Raw genomic sequence first — 17034 nt, forward strand, 5'->3', positions numbered from 1 at the left:
TGTGCTGACACTGCAGAGCCCACTTGAGATTCTGTGTCTCTCTCTACCCTGACCCCACTCTTGCTCTTGCTCCCTCTCTCTTTCAAAATAAACTCTAAAAAATATATACAGATTGAAGCTTAGAGACACTGAATAATGGAAATACAGAAATAAGCAAAGACACTTTAAACGCCGTGCATAAATTTAATATACATATAAATGGACTCTCAGAAGGAAAGGAAAGGCCGAATAGCATAGAGGTAACTCTGGAGACTGGGCGCCCGGGTTGCTCAGTTGGTTGAGTGTCCGACTTTGGCTCATGTCATGATCTCGTGGCTTATGAGTTTGAGCTTCACATTGGGCGCACTGCTGTCAGAGTGGAGCACACTTTAGTTCCTCTTCTCCCCCCGCCCCCCCATCTGCCTCTCTTCTGCTCCTCTCTCAAAAATAAATAACAACAAAATTTTCAGAAGTAACGCTGGACACAGATGAAGGACAAAACTGTTAAGGACAAAATATAATTCTTTCTAAAACTATTAAGAACCTGAGAAGAAGCTGAGAACTTTCTAAAACCAGTGAAAGACAACATGCTACAGAATCAAATGCTTTGAAACAAACTCATACTAAAAAAAAAAAAAAAACAAATGAAACCATACCCAATAAAAATGTTCAAAAGCAAAGGCAGAAAGATATTCCTCTTAGTAGCCAAAAAAAAGGTCTGTTTACCATCAAAGAAACAATAAACAAAGAAATGATTTCTCAAAAGAAATGAAAGCTAAAAAATAACAGACCATCTTCAACATATTTAAAGAAAATCACTGCCAACCTAGAATTCTGTATCCAAGGAAGGGATCCTTCAGAAAAGGATTCTTCAGGTAGTGAATAAAGCTATTTTCAGATAAACAAATTGATAGAATTTGTTACTAACAGACCTGCACTAAAGGAAATACAAAGTAGTTTTCAAAATGGCAAAAAAATGATCCCATATGGCAGGTTGGAGACCCAGGATAAATGTAGATTGACAAAAGTAAATATTGTGAATAAATCTTAAGGCAGACTATTTAAAATTGTAGTAATATCTTATTAGGATGGATATATGTATAAACTTAAAATACATAATATTAGTGTATAAGTTAAGATAGTAGCCTCCAAGACAACCTCTTTATATCCACATCGTTAGGTAGTCCCTTGTGGCAGTAATACATGGCAGAAATTAGAGTGGATATATCACTTTCAAGATTAGATTTTAGGGTAAAAGGAGTCAAAAGGTACAAACTTCATTTATAAAATAGGTAAGTCATGGGGATGTAATGTATGTTATGGCGACTATAGTTAATAGTACTGTATTACATTTTTGAAAACTAAGAGTAGGTCTTAAAAGTTCTCATCACAAGAAAAAAATGTTCTGAGTATATAGGGTGACAGACATTAACTAGACTTTTTGTAGTGATCATTTGACAATGTATACAAATATCAAATCCTTATGTTTTACATCTGAAACTAATATCATGTTATGCTTCAATTATACCTCATTAAAATAGAAAAGATGGGATTATAAAAGACACCTAAGCTCCCATCTTGGGTGCACATGCCCTCTTGCTCTCTCTCTCTCATTTCTCATCCTGGGGAGTTTAACTACATACTCAGGCAGCCCGTGGAGTGGCTCAACATGGTACAGAACTGAGATCTCTGGGCAATAGAGAGAAATGGAGGCCTGCTAACAACCATGTGAGTGAGCTTGGAAGTGAATCCTCCATTGTCATTACAGCTTTAAGATAATTGAAGCCTTAGTCTGCTTACAACTTGACTGTAATCTCACAAGAGACCCTACGCAGAACAACCCAGCTAAGCTGCTCCAGGTTCTTAACCCTCAGAAACTATGTGAAATAATGCTAAGTTGCTGAGTTTGGGGGTGATTTATTATGCAGCAATAGAAAATTAATCACTGGGGTGCCTAGGTGGCTCAGTTGGTTGAATGTCTGACTCTTGATTTCTTCTCTGGTAGTGATCCCAGGGTTGTGGGAGTCCCACATCAGGCTCCCACTGAGCATGGAGCCTGCTTGGGATTCTCTCTCTCTGCCCACTCTGTGGTCAATCTCTCTCTCTCTCTCTCTCTCTCAAAACAGAACAAAACAAAAAATTATATAAAGGAAAACTACTAACTAATTTTGGTACCTGGAAGTCGTGTGCTGCCTTATCAAAATTTGAACTGTGATAGTGGCTTTAGAACCGGGCAGAGAGTAGAAGCTGTAAGAAATTATGAGTATTAATGAAAGTTTAGAGTGCCTTGAATTGATAGCAGAATTTTAGACTTTGAGGAGGCTGCCAGTGAAGACTCACAGGAAAGTGAGGAAAATCTTATTGGAACCCAGAAGAAAGTGATCTTTGTTATAAGGTAGCAGAAAGTTTAGCAGCATGTCTACTGCAGTAAATTGAAAGGTAAAAAATATCTAATGAGCTGAATGATCTGCCAAAGTATTGAAGGTACTGCCTGGTTTCTTTTTGTACTGCATATAGTCAGATGTGAGAAGGAAGAGAGAAATGAAAGAAAGGGCTATTAAAAAGGAGCCAAGACTTTACTAGTTTTGAAGATTGATGGCCTCTCCAGGTGACAGTGCTGAAACTCTGATGTGTTCCCAAGCAAAGATGAAACTTAAGTCACTCTCAGGAAAGCATGGTCTAAAGTTGAAGCCAAGTGTATGATTGTAAAATTCTTCTTCTTTTTTTTTTAATATTTGTTTATTTTTGAGAGAGAGAGAAAGAGCACGAGCCAGAGAAGGGCAGAGAGAGAGGGAGATACAGAAACCGAAGCAGGCTCTGGGCTCTGAGCTGTCAGTATAGAGCCTGACACGGCACTCAAGTCCACAAACTATGAAATCCTGATCTGAGCCGAAGTCCGGCGCTTAACCAACTAAGCCAACCAGGTGCCCCATGTAAAATTCTTTATTAAGACCTCAGAGAAGTCAAAGGTGGTGCCTCACAATTCTGGTCAGACAAAAGACACTTTAAAGCATTTCGGGGTTTACTTCACACTTTCTTTCAATATGTGGCTTCTAAGAACAGTAGAACTTCTAAGAAGCTTAAAAGCATTGCCCTTCAGCCTTCTCAGCATAAACCCAAAATAGGACATATCTAGAGGACATTTGTGGTTGTGACTTTTGTCTAATGGAATGAGACTCCAGTGAGATCCACTGGAGACGTGTGGTGTTTTCAAGAACTCCTACCATCTTGGACTACAGAGACTGTAAAATCAAAGAGGGCTCTGATCTCTAAGACTTTTACAAGCAGAGATCAGACTAAGAATTTACTCAACTGCACATTGCTAATTTTCATGAAAAAAGTGTGACTCAGAAAACAGAAATGTTGTAAAGAGTCATTTTCAGGTAAGGGCAGAGAATAAGCCATGATTAAGGAACTTTAAGTATTTGCCCAGGTGGATTTCAGAATTTCTGTGAACCATTAACTCCTTTGTTTCTCTCCCCACCCCACCCCATCTCTTTTAACAGGAATATCTAAAAAATTGTCTTCTTTTTGCCCTACCATTTTATTTAGGGTGTAGGTTGTACAGAAAACTTATATTGTACTTCACAAAATTATAGATAAAAAGGAACTGTACTCAAGATGTTTAAGAAACTATATCCAAGGCCTTATATACCTGGATCCAGTTATAGATGACAAGTTTCTAAACTCAGAGTTGATGTTATAATGGGATGATATTAATGGGGGCTTTGCAGGGAGTAAATGTATTTTGCATCTTGTGAGGAGGGACTGTGACTTATTGGAAGGCAGAGTGGACTGTGGTAGCCAGCCTCAAAAAACTCCCCAGTGACTGCCACATCCTGTTACTTTTACTCTTGTGTAATCTCCCTCATTGTACCAGAGTTAGTCTGTGTGACAAGTAAAATACAGCAGAAATGACAGTAACTTCTCTTCTGGGATTCGTTTCTAAAATGATACTGGAGAGTATTTCTAACTTGGAGAGTGCTCTTTTGTGTGTGCAGTTGGGCTCTCGCTCTCTCTCTAGGATCAGTCACTCTGAGTGAAGCCATATTGGCATGCAGGCAGCCTATAGAAGCACTCACATAATGAGGAGTTAAATTCTCTGCCAACAGCTGGAGAGGTTCTAAGAACTGTGGGCAACCACATGATTGAGCTTGGAAGCAGATTTGAACAACGTGGTTAAGCAGCATGACCTAATTGACATGCATTACACTTAGTCAATGCAGAATACAGATTCCTCTTAAGTGAAATTTTTACCAAAATTGACCATATGTTGGGCCATCAAGCAAAGTCCAATATATTCCTAATGTTAGAAATTATTCAGTGACTTTTTTGTCCCCAGAGGAATTTAGAAGTCAGTAACAAAAAGGTAACTAGATCATCTCCTAGCTATCTAGAAATGGAACAATATACTTGTAAAGTAATCCTTAGATTAGAGAAGAAACACAAGGTAAAATTAAATTTTTAAGCTGAATGATAATAACAATACAACATAAAAGAATGATTAAAGCCATTCTTAGAAAGAATGTGCTAGCTTAAATGCATATATTAGAAAAGAAGTCAAAATCTGTTGTCTCAAGGAGTTAAGAAAAGGAAATTAAACCTAATCAAGAAATAATAATATAAAATAGAAAAAACCTCTATTAAATAAAGTTGGCTCATAAAGAACAGTAAAATTAGATCAGTAAAATAAATATGAGTTCCTACAAGACTGATCAAAAATAAAATAATGCTTGGTGTCACCAAACTTTCTGTAAAGGGCACATAGTAAATATTTGTGAGCCATGGTAGTCTCTGGAAAGTATTCATCTCTGCTGTTTTGGTCGCACTCATAGATGATAATATAAATGAATGGGCATGACTATGTCCCTGATCTCAGCACTGATTAATTAATGCTTACCAACATCACAAAAAGAGGGGCAGCTAGATACTATCTGCATCCTTTTTAGAATGTATCTCACCATCTATGAAGTAGTTTCACTAAAAATTGCAAGAATAAAACGATGCATGGTGAACTTGTGGTTAGAAGACATTTTAGAGGCTTTTGTGTATGGGCTTGATTTGGATCCTGATTCAAACAGCATATTAAAAACAGCACACTAGGGACAATTTGAATATTGACCGGATAATATTAAGGGATTAGTTTTAAAGTTTAAAAAAAAATTTTTAATATTTATTTATTTTGAGAGAGTGAGACAGAGCACAAGTGGAGGAGGGGCAGAGAGAGGGAAACTCAGAATTGGAAGCAGGCTCCAGGCTCTCGGCTGTCAGCACAGAAGCCCAATGCAGGGCTCGAACTCACAAACCATGAAATCATGACCTGAGCCAAAGTTGGAGGCTTAACCAACCCAGGAGCCCCTAGTTTTAAAGTTTTTTTTCAGGTGTGACATGGTATTATGGTTCTGATTCCTTGTTTTTGAAGAAATAAATGCTGAAATATTTGTGGATGGAATATCACATGTAGGATTTGTTTTTTTATGCATCAAAACCTGATTTTGAAATTGTGTTAGACTTCTCTACTTGCCTATTTTTACCACTAGGATAAGCATAGTACTTAGTAAGTGCTTCAGAAACCAATGTAGCTAACTCCTCAGAAATAGTAACTGTGTCCATTAGGCCATATTATCAAATTGTTTTAGATACCAGATTTCTTTAGAAATTACTTGCTGTTTCCAAAGGGGGAAAATGCTAGTATTCACATAAAAATGAACAAATAGGAATTATATTTATTTTAATTCAGTATAAATTTTTATTTCTCTCACTTGTAAGGAGATTTTACCTTTACTGTGGCCATCAATTAATGGAAATATTTTTATTTAGCCATAAGTTTTAAATTTTAGAGCCAGATTTCATTTTATATTTGTTCCTTATTCATAATAATATAATATACTTCATTAAGAAAAAATGTTTGGCATAAAATACCTCGGAATAAACCTAACCAAGGATACAAGAGATCTGTATGATGAAAACTATAGAAAACTTATGAAGGAAATTGAAGAAGACACAAAGAAATGGAAAAACATTCCATGCTCATGGATAGGAAGAATAAATATAGTTAAGATGTCATTACTACCTAAAGCACTCTACACATTCAATGCAATTCCAATCAAAATTGCACCAGCATACTTCTCAAAACTAGAACAAACTATCCAAAAATTTGTATGGAACCACAAAAGACCCCGAATAGCCAAAGTAATACTGAAAAATAAAACCAAAACGGGAGGGATCGCCATCCCAGACTTCAGCCTCTACTACAAAGCTGTCATCCTCAAGACAGTATGGTATTGGCACAAAAACAGACCCATAGACCAATGGAACAGAATTGAGAACTCAGAAGTGGACCCAAAAGTATACAGCCAACTGATCTTTGACAAAGCAGGAAAGAATATCCAAAGGAAAAAAGACAGCCTTTTTAACAGATGGTGTTGGGAGAACTGGACAGCAACATGCAGAAGAATGAAACTAGATCATTTTCTCACACCATGCACAAAAATCAACTCAAAATGGATAAAGGACCTGAACGTGAGACAGGAAACTATCAACACCCTAGAGGAGAAAGCAGGAAACAACCTCCTTGACCTCCACCGCAGCAACTTCTTACTTGACACATCCCCAAAAGCAAGGGAATCAAGAGCAAAAATAAACTGTTGGGACCTCATAAAGATTAAAAGCTTCTGCACAGCCAAGGAAACAACCCAGAAAATTAATAGGCAACCAACGGAATGGGAAAAGATAGTTGCAAATGACATATCAGATAAAGGGTTAATATCCAGAATCTATAAGGAACTCACCAAACTACACGCCCGAAAAACAAACAACCCAGTGAAGAAATGGGCAGAAGACATGAACAGACACTTCTCCAAAGAGGACATCCAGATGGCCAACAGACACATGAAACGATGCTCAGCATCCCTCCTCCTCAGGGAAATACAAATCAAAACCGCACTGAGATACCACCTCACACCAGTCAGAGTGGCTAAAATGAGCAAATCAGAGAACTCGAGATGCTGGCGAGGATGTGGAGAAACGGGCACCCTCCTACACTGTTGGTGGGAATGTAAACTGGTACAGCCCCTCTGGAAAACAGTGTGGAGGTTCCTCAGGAAACTAACAATAGAACTCCCTTATGACCCAGCAATAGCACTGCTAGGAATTTACCCAAGGGATACAGAAATGCTGAGGCATAGGAGCACATGTACCCCAATGTTCATAGCAGCACTCTCCACAATAGCTAAAACATGGAAAGAGCCTAAGTGTCCATCAACAGATGAATGGATCAAGAAGATGTGGTTTATCTATACCATGGAATACTACATGGCAATGAGAAACAACAAAATCTGGCCATGTGTAGCAACGTGGATGGACCTTGAGGGGGTTATGCTGAGCGAAATAAGTCAGGCAGAGAAGGACAAATATCATATGTTTGCACGTATAGGAGGATTAGGAGGAACTTGACGGAGGAACAAGGGGGAGAAGAAGGGCGGAAATGGTGGGGGAAAGGGAGAGAGGCAAACCATGAGAGACTCTTGAATGCTGACAAAAACTGAGGACTGATGGGTGTGGGGGGGAGGGGGGGATGGGCATGGAGGAGGGCACTTTGGGGATGAGCACTGAGTGTTATGTAGAAACTAATTTGACAATAAACTATTTGTAAAAAAAAAAAAAAAAAGAAAAAATGTTTGGGGGTTACCTCTAATTCTGAAGCATAACTACTGTTTTGAATATTCACATTCCAATCTTAATTCCAAATGTATATTTTAATGTTTATCATAATTAGGTAAATATAACTTTGTATCTTGTTTTTTATGAGCCTGTTTCTTCCTGTTGCAGTCTTTGTAGCCATTATTTTAAATGGTTATTTTCCATGTATTTTTTATAAGGTAGTAGACTTTATATAAACAAATATAAAGAGGATGTTACATAAATATATCATCTACATACAACCATAACAACGCATACATAAATATGTTAATTATTTTTCTCTGCACTGGAGGTACTGTATTCAAGTTTTAATTACTCATATAGTATGGTTCTTTTAAATAAAAACAGTCGGGCAGACAAACACTTTTTTTTTTAAAAGAACATCTTTTTATTTATTTATTTATTTTAATATTTTTATTTATTTCTAGGAGAGAGAGACAGCGTGAGTAGGGGAGGGTCAGAGAGAGAGGGAGTCACAGACTGAAACAGGCTCCAGGCTCTGAGCTGGCAGTCAGCACAGAGCCCCACGCGGGGCCCGAACCCACGAACCACGAGATCATGACCTAAGCGAAAGTCGTACGCTTAACCGACTAAGCCACCCAGGCGCCCCAAAGAACATCTTTTTAATACACTACTTTTGGAAGTAAAATATCTTATAATAGTAGTATTTTGAGTATTGATGATGAGAGTTTTAACAATATAAGGTAGTTTTGGAGAAAAGAAAAAAAATGATGAGGAAACCCCCAAAACCCAATAAAGAGGATTTTGAAAAAAAATCTTTTGACATTTTGTTTTCATAGTTTGCAATGACTTTCTGATAGTTGGATCACCAGATCCTTCCAGGAAAATATATTTTGGTATTACAAAAATTAATTCTCATTTTTTAAAGAATAGGCTTATCTAAAAATATATATCTCAATATAAATCATAATAAGGGATTTTCTTTTTTGTTATTTTATCCTGATTGTTATCCTATTACCCTGTTCTATTATTGGTCATTCCATTTTTTCCTCCTAAAAATGAGGCCTGTAGGCACCTCAGTTTTACCAGCCTAACAATGATTAGTATTAACACTATTTTAGGATTACTTACTCAGATATAGAGTCTCAGAGTAGAAGTTTCTGATTGATAGGAATATTTGATTTCTAGTTTTTCTACTTAAATATACCTACCAGTAATCCTGTAAAATTAAATGATATGGTATCTTTTGCTACATTCTTAACCTCAAAATAAATAAGCATAAGGAGATTTAAATCAAATTTCATTAGTTAAGAGACTTTTTACATATTAGTTTATAAAATTAAGAGATGTAGAGATGCAGGCTATTGTGTGTTTTAGATGTATGAATGTAAACACATATGATTAAGAGTATAAATGAGAGTATCACAAGAATTAGTGTTGGATTGGACATTAAATATTAGCTAAGCTACGCTTGAATTTTTTGAGCTAAAACAGTGTCCATGCAAGTGAAAGACAAATTTGTAAGTCCTTTACTGAAGATGCTAAGCTTGTGAGTACAACAGTCATTTGGAGCCTCCCTTTTGCCATATTTGTCTAATGTATCACATATCAGGCTGATTACTATTTTCAGAAACAGTGTTCATGACTGAAATCCTACAGTTAACCTTTAGAAGATCAAAAGGAAATATACTTATTTAAAAGGTGACCCTAATATATATATTTCTTCTCTTTTTCTGCTTTGTTGCTTGCATGGTTAGCAGCTTTTTTTTTTTTTCATTTGTTGCATAGAATTACTAAGGGCATATTTAAAGGTCAGACAAAGTCATCTTAAATGGAAAACTAACATATCAGTTACAGGCCATAGCTGAATACTTTGGAAGCAGTAATTTGGAGTTATTTTAAAAGATTTAACATATAGGGTGATTTGACATATGTAGATTTAGCTGTTGCTAACTGAACTTTTATAAAACTTATAACATTTAAAGGTTTTCTGCTTGAGCTGAAGTACTAAAAGCTAGAAGTAGTTGTGGATCATTAATCAGAGCTGTATTTACATTTGGGGTAAACTTTCCCATTATAAATATTGAATGTATTTGTAATTTATAGTATACCAAAATATCTTTATAGGTCAGTAGAATGCCTTTCCAAACTCGTGGTTAATGTCTAATATGATTATTCATATTCTGTTAAATATTAAAATTTCCACATGTTTCTTTTCCAACTATCTGGTATCTTCTATTTTATATTGACTCTTTTTAATAGTTATTTTTCATTGGAGATCTGTAGTTTTTTTCTAAAGTGTCTTTAGAGAAATACATTGTTGTTAGAGACAGTGAAATATAATTGAGCTTTGGCTAACTGATTTCTTTTGGTTCTTAGGTGGTTGAACAGGGTATGTTTGTAAAGCACTGCAAAGTAGAAGTATATCTCACAGAATTGAAGCTCTGTGAAAATGGAAACATGAACAATGTTGTAACTCGAAGATTTAGCAAAGCTGACACAATAGGTATGCAACATCCTGTCCATTGCTATTAGAAAATTAGTTGTAGTTTGTTTCTTATATGCTTCCAGGATGATAACTTTTTTAACAGTTTATACTTAAACATTACAAATTTCCATGCTTGAGGCAACAATCTTAGCCTACAGTTGAATTATTTATCATGTCTAGATCTACTTTACATTATTAGAGGAGTTATTATTTGTGCCATTTTTTTTTTTTACAAATAGTTTATTGTCAAATTAGTTTTCACATAACTATTTGTGCCATTTTACTTAAAAAATGAAATTACTGTTTTAACTTATTTAAAAAACTATGTATCATGTTTGTAACAGGAGTATAAATTAAAGAACTGTAAGTAAAAATAAAGCTTGACTAAATAAAAATTTTTCTAGTAATGTAGTATATATATCCATAATAATAATAATGTGTCTCCTCCTTAGCATGGAAAATGATAACTGTTTTATTTCCTTTTTTCCTGTTTATTCTTTGGACTTTGTAGCTACTTAAATAAGGCAGCAGGCTTAGTAGACTTAGCATTTTTATGGTACATTGATTTTTTTCTTATTTAACAATGAGTGGATTAGGAAATTATAATCTCATACAAATGTACCTAACTCCCTCGGTATATTTATATATATCTACATATCTTTATATATTTGTATATCTACACATATAAATGCATATTAAAATATATGTAATTTTTCATTTTTGTAGCCACATTTTAATTTAAGATCAAGAATATGTTGAATAAGATATTTTTTAAATGATTATGGATTTAATAACAAAATTACAGTACTTTTTGATCAAACAGATCAAAATAAGAATAATAAAAGGTAGTTATTTTCAAATAAAGTTTTTGGAAAACAAGATGAATGGTAATAACATCTTGTTGGAAAATGTAGACAGACAGTGGAGACATAGCAGTTAATGCACAGAACTTCTCAGCCAAAAAAAAAAATTAGCAAGTTTATGTATAGCTTGGTTTCTTTGTTGAAACCAATCATTAAGTGTACTTTGGTTAAAAGTAAAAAATATTTCTGAATTTCACAAGTATATTTGGCTTTCACCACTTAACCATTTCACAGCAGAAGATACTTTTAAAACTATATTTTCCATAAAATAATACCATTCTTCAATACCTCGTGCTTGGTTAATCCATATGGTTTTACCAGATAGAATATTAGGTATGGATTTTCTGTTTTCCCCCCTCTTTATTTACCTAGAACATTTATAAGTTTGTGACACAATTGAGTAAACTCATTAAGTCATCTTTCTGAAATGAATGCTTAAGGGGCACCTGTGTGGCTCTCTTGGTTCTGACTTCTGATTTTGGCTTAGGTCATGATCTCATGGTGTGTGAGACTGAGCCTTGAATCAAGCTCTGTGCTACAGTGCAGAGCCTGCTTGAGATTCTCTCTCTCGGGGCGCCAAGGTGGCTCAGTCAGTTGAGTTTCTGACGTAAACTCAGGTCATGATCTCGCGGTTCGTGGGTTGGAGTCCCGTGTCAGGCTCTGTGCTGACAGCTAGCTCAGAGCCTGGAGCCTATTTCGGATTCTGTGTGTGTCTCTCTCTCTGACCCTCCCCTGCTCACGCTGTCTCTCTCTCAGAGATTCTCTCTCTCTCTGCCCCCTCCTCTGCTTACGTGTGCATGTGCTCTGTCTCTCTCTCAAAAATAAATAAGCTTTAAAAAAAAATGAATGCTTAAAATATTAGGAATTCCATATATAAATGGCATTTTATTATATTAAATTAGTGGACTTTTGAACTTCTAGATTTGTGGAACATATTCAGGAAAATATTTTGTCTACATATGAAAAACTGAAAGATCTTAATATATATAAAATGGCATTAATCATGATATTAAAATAATGCATATTAAAACTATCTAATAAGGGTAGTCTATTAAAATTAAATAAAAAACTAATGTCTGAAATGTTCAGCTAATTGTAATATAAATGAGAAGCTACTTAAAACACTTGATGCAGATAATGTTTTCTACATATTTTAAAAGTTTGGTGTTTCCTTTTATCCTTAGCTCATGTCTATAGAAAAATTATTTATAAATATGAGACCATCAGAAATCTTATTTTAAAGAGGCAGCTTGGGTGGCTCAGGTCATGATCTCGTGGTACATGAGTTTGAGCTCCATGTTGGGCTCTAGGCTGATAGCTCAGAGTCTGGAGCCTGCTTCAGATCTGTCTCCCTCTCTCTACCCCTTCCCTGCTCAAACTAACTCTCTCTCTGTCTCTCTCAAAAATAAATAAATATTTAAAAAATAAAATAAAGTACTTATAAAAGAAATCTTATTTTAGAACATTAGTTCACTGAATAATATTTTAAAACTCATTATATGAAGATCACCTGGTTTAATTTCTGATTTCAGTACAAGCAGTATGAAGTTCTCACATTAAGTACTATGTAACAATTTGTCAAGATATATAATTTATAAAGAATCTCTGCTTCAAAAAGTTTATGATTTGCATAGATTTTAATCAACATACTAATACTTTAAAATGGTACATACATTGGATATACACCTTAAAATTATAAATGAACTGAATTTTTTTATACAGCCAAAGTGTCTTACTGTATTAGAGCATATTTCTCAATACTGTGGGTGGTCATAAGTATTTTGGGAGTGAAAAGAATGAAGAAAATATCACAATAGAAAATAGCAACACATATGGGCATATTGGACCATAATTTCTTACTGTAGGTCTTAGTTTTTAAAAGTTTGACAATATAAAAAAAGATTTTTTATGCTTTATTTATTTCTGAGAGAGAGACACACACACAGAATCCGAAGCAGGCTCAGGCTCTGAGCTATCTGTCAGCACAGAGCCCGACGCGGGGCTCGAATCCACAAACCATGAGATCATGACCTGAGCCGAAGTTGGATGCTTAAATGACTGAGCCACCTAGGCGCCCCAAAAGTTTGACAATCTATATTTGAGCAAGTTTGCTTTCTAAGCAAAAGGTTTTACAAAACTTTTTTGTAAAACCTTTACAAAAATTAAAATTAAACTGGGACTTTTAGAGACTTGATGGTTATAGTTACCATAGTAGTTAGCAGTTGTGGAATACTATGTTTTTGGCACTTTTAGGAAATTTCTTTTTAAACCTCAGCAATACTTTATCCTCATTGTATAGGTGATGAAGTTGGGGCTTAGAAAGATTAAAACACTTAATTAGGATCACCCTAGTTCCAAGTGAAAGTCAGTATTCTAACTCAACACAGTCTCATTTCTTGATTACTGCCTTATACAATCTATGCAAGGGTTAATTGGGCTGATTTTGTTTTTCTAAAGGAAGTGGGTTTTGAAATGATAAAAAATTTGGATAATAAGAAAGGAAATACGGGATGCATATTCCAATAAGAAATACAAAATTTGGTTTTTATTTTTTCTTTAAGGATACACTGAAAAAAAACCATGTTATAAAATGTATTGAAAATGCTTTATGTTTCTAGAAGTTTATTCATAGAATTGCTTTATTAAATATTCTTTTTTTTTAAATTTCTTTTTAATGTTTTATTTATTTCTGAGAGAGAGAGAACATGAGTAGGGGAGCGTCAGAGAGAGAGGGAGATACAGAATCTGAAACAGGCTCCAGGCTCTGAGCTGGCTGTCAGCACAGAGCCCGACACAGGGCTCGAACTCATGAACTATGAGATCATGATCTGAGCCGAAGTTGGCCGCTTAACCAACAGAGCCACCCAGGTGCCCCAGAATTGCTTTATTAAATATTCTTGCTAGAAATATTTGTCACAAAAATTTTGTTTTTATTATATGAGATAATATTTTTCTACCTCTCTATGCTTTTTATTAACTGCCTGACACAGTGAGATTCATATGTGGAAAAATCTACATGCCCTCTCAATACCTTGACATTCTCAACTCCATGACCTTAATCTGTATCCAATTTGTGGCATTAATTCCCTAGTTATACCCGAGATTTTCATTACCTATAATTGCACTTAGTGAATCTCTCTTAATTTGAGCATTTTGCTTTCTAGCTACCGCTTCCTCTGCTCCTACTCTTGCTTGACTCTTCTACATCAGGCATTCAAACCTGCCACTCCCTTGGCACTGCTGCTATGATGGTCTCTATTTCTACATTGATAAATCTAATGGTAGTTTCAGTCTTCCATTTTCTTAACCTGCCAGCAAAAATTGACATGCATACTCACTTTTCCATTTACAAATATTTTCTTTTTACATGGCTTCCAGGACACAAGTTCTCACTGCCTGCATCTTCTCAGAGAATCTGAAAAGATCCTCTTCATAGTCCTGATCTCAAAACATAAGAGTGTTGCCATGCTTAGTCCTTGGATTTCCCCATTTCTTTGGTGATTTCCTTCTATGCCCTGGCTTTAAATACTTTCTGTGTATATTGATATCTTTTGAATTTATATCTCCTACCTAAAACTCTGCCTTAATTCCAGTTTTAATCATTCCTTAGCTTCCCTTCTGTCTGATAGGAATCTCAAGATATAACATGTATGAAACTAAAGCCTACCCCTTCCCCCTCAGAAAACCTGCTATCTCTTCATTCTTCCCCATCTGAGTAATCCCTACTAGTATTCTTCCAGTTGCTCAGGCTAAAAACCTTGGTATCATTCTCTTTTGTTTCTCACCCTGCATGTAATCTAAGCAGTGTATCTTCTAAGCAATTCCTTCAGAATCTCTCAGTCTGACCACTTAATATTGCTTTTCCCTTGGTTTTGATTACTGCAGTAGCCTAGACTCTTACCCTTGACCCAGATGAAATAGAATACTTTCATAGCTCACAAGACTCTATATAATCCTACGTGAGTACCTTTATGGTCTCATTTCCACCTTGCTCATTTCACTCCAGCCACATTGCACCACGCTATTCTGAAACATGCCAAATACATTCCTCCATTAGGGACTTTGGCACTCCTTTCTTCTGCCTGTAATGTTCTTCTCCTATATGTGAGTAGATTGCGGAACTCAGTGAAGAGGAAATTCCCATATGTGTATGTATTGTATTATGCATGCAGATATCTGTGTATTAACAGATAAATGTCTGAAAGAAGAAATATCAAAATGTTAACAGTGGCTCTCTCTATAGACATGTGTTTGTATTTTCTAAATTTTTGCAATGAGCAAGAACTATTCATGCACTCAGGAAAAAAGCACTTATTTTTATAGAAAGACTAAAATGACCTCCCTTCCTCAGCTTCTTCCTCTACCCTCCTTCCTAGGTAATGTTCTGTTATTTGATCTGGGTACTAGTTACGTAGGTGTATTCACTTTGGAAATTTATCATATACTGATAACTTGTGTATTTTTTTGTTATATATTTATATTTCAATAAAAAGAACGAACAGGAAAAAGACCAACCCATCAAAACAGAAACCAGTACTGTTAGTATATTTATTTTGTGTAATAATTTAAATATTCTGGCTAATTTGCTGTAAGTTTTCAGATGTACTGTAAGATTTACTATTTATTTAAAGCCCTAAAATCTCACTGACTATAAGACTTAAAGAATTTTAGCTGCTAAGTACAGCATAAACAATATTATTAGACTGAATTTAATGAAGTAGGATAGGTATAGGTTTTTATATTTCTTCAGAGAACATGTATTAAGAGGTGTAGTGTTTTATAAATAATTTCTTTCCAAAACTAACAAGATATTCTAAAATGTAGAAGTATTATATGTTTCTTTATATGTCATAAGATATTTTACACTTTTCTTGAGTCTAAGGTAGGCAAGTTATTGACCAGAATTCAATAGATTTAATACTATTTTCTATTATCTCTCATGTTTAAAAGTTTAAAAGATTCATTTAACTGTATGCCACTGAAATTTAATTACATCTCTACTCTCATATGTGGGGACTCCTGTGTCTTACAGCAGGTTAAGCTGTTCCAGGTTAAAAAGACTTTGCACTCACATAATTGATATAGGAATAAGGAAAATATATGGCTTTACTGTGAAAACAAGGTATTTTTACTAATACTGCCCTTCAAGAAGGCACTTTCCTTTTTGTGCATTTATTCTGTTTAATTTTAGTGAACTATTCAAACTATAAATTATATTCAATATAATATAAATTATCCTAAAATGAGTTATATTACTATACATATAATATTCTGTCTGTAGCATTTATGACTCCTACTTTTTCTGAATCCAACAGATCATCAGAAAAATATATTGAATTTATAATGTGTAAAAAGTTAAACTTCATCCTATATAATGTAAATTATACTGTAATGTTATATGATTGACTTCTTCTACCTTGTAAGTTCTTAGTTTCCTCAAGTAATTATCTGTCAGAGTTATAATTTTGTTTGTAAAAAACACATCGGGTCTTATCTTTTTTTTGTTCCTTACATATGTCCTACATATTTGTTCACCTATTCTTGCTATTATATCAGTATTTTAAGTTTAGGATTTTTTATGCTGGTGAGCACTTAGCTCTATGTGGTATATTTTAAAATATGTGTTATATTTATATTTCTTTCCTCCTTAAATCTAGATACAATTGAAAAAGAAATAAGAAAAATCTTCAATATTCCAGATGAAAAGGAGACCAGATTGTGGAACAAATACATGAGTAATACATTTGAACCACTGAATAAACCAGACAGCACCATTCAGGATGCTGGTTTATACCAAGGACAGGTATTGTTTAGCAGTACTGTTTATTTTAAGCATATGAAGGTTTTTGGAGTCACAAACTTTGTGAATATCTTGACAATCTATACTGGATTTTACTTTCCCTGGCTGCTTCTTTCTAACTCATCTCTTCCCTGTTCCTGCTGATCACTGGCATTAGCTTCTGCTTCCCTCCTTGAACTTGAGAATAACCTACTTTTTAAAAAGAAATTATTTTCCATCAAAAAACAGCTAATAAGATAGGT

General features: G+C 34.8%; 1 protein-coding gene across 3 annotated transcripts in view; it reads left to right on the forward strand.

The window, feature by feature from the left end:
* Positions 1-17034, forward strand: part of USP15 (ubiquitin specific peptidase 15) — a 124078-nt gene that overhangs the window by 35030 nt on the left and 72014 nt on the right. For all 3 annotated transcript variants that reach the window (XR_005532482.1, XM_039256221.1, XM_039256222.1), the window contains exons 4-5: positions 10021-10147; positions 16650-16795. Coding sequence is in view for 2 of the 3 variants with exons in the window: in XM_039256221.1 (XP_039112152.1) it covers positions 10021-10147; positions 16650-16795 (273 nt within the window). In the remaining variant the exon portion in view is untranslated. The remainder of the gene's footprint in view (positions 1-10020; positions 10148-16649; positions 16796-17034) is intronic.

The sequence above is a fragment of the Hyaena hyaena genome, unplaced genomic scaffold, assembly GCF_003009895.1.
Source record: "Hyaena hyaena isolate Hyena2069 unplaced genomic scaffold, ASM300989v1 scaffold_565, whole genome shotgun sequence".
Classification (NCBI taxonomy): Eukaryota; Metazoa; Chordata; class Mammalia; order Carnivora; family Hyaenidae; genus Hyaena; species Hyaena hyaena.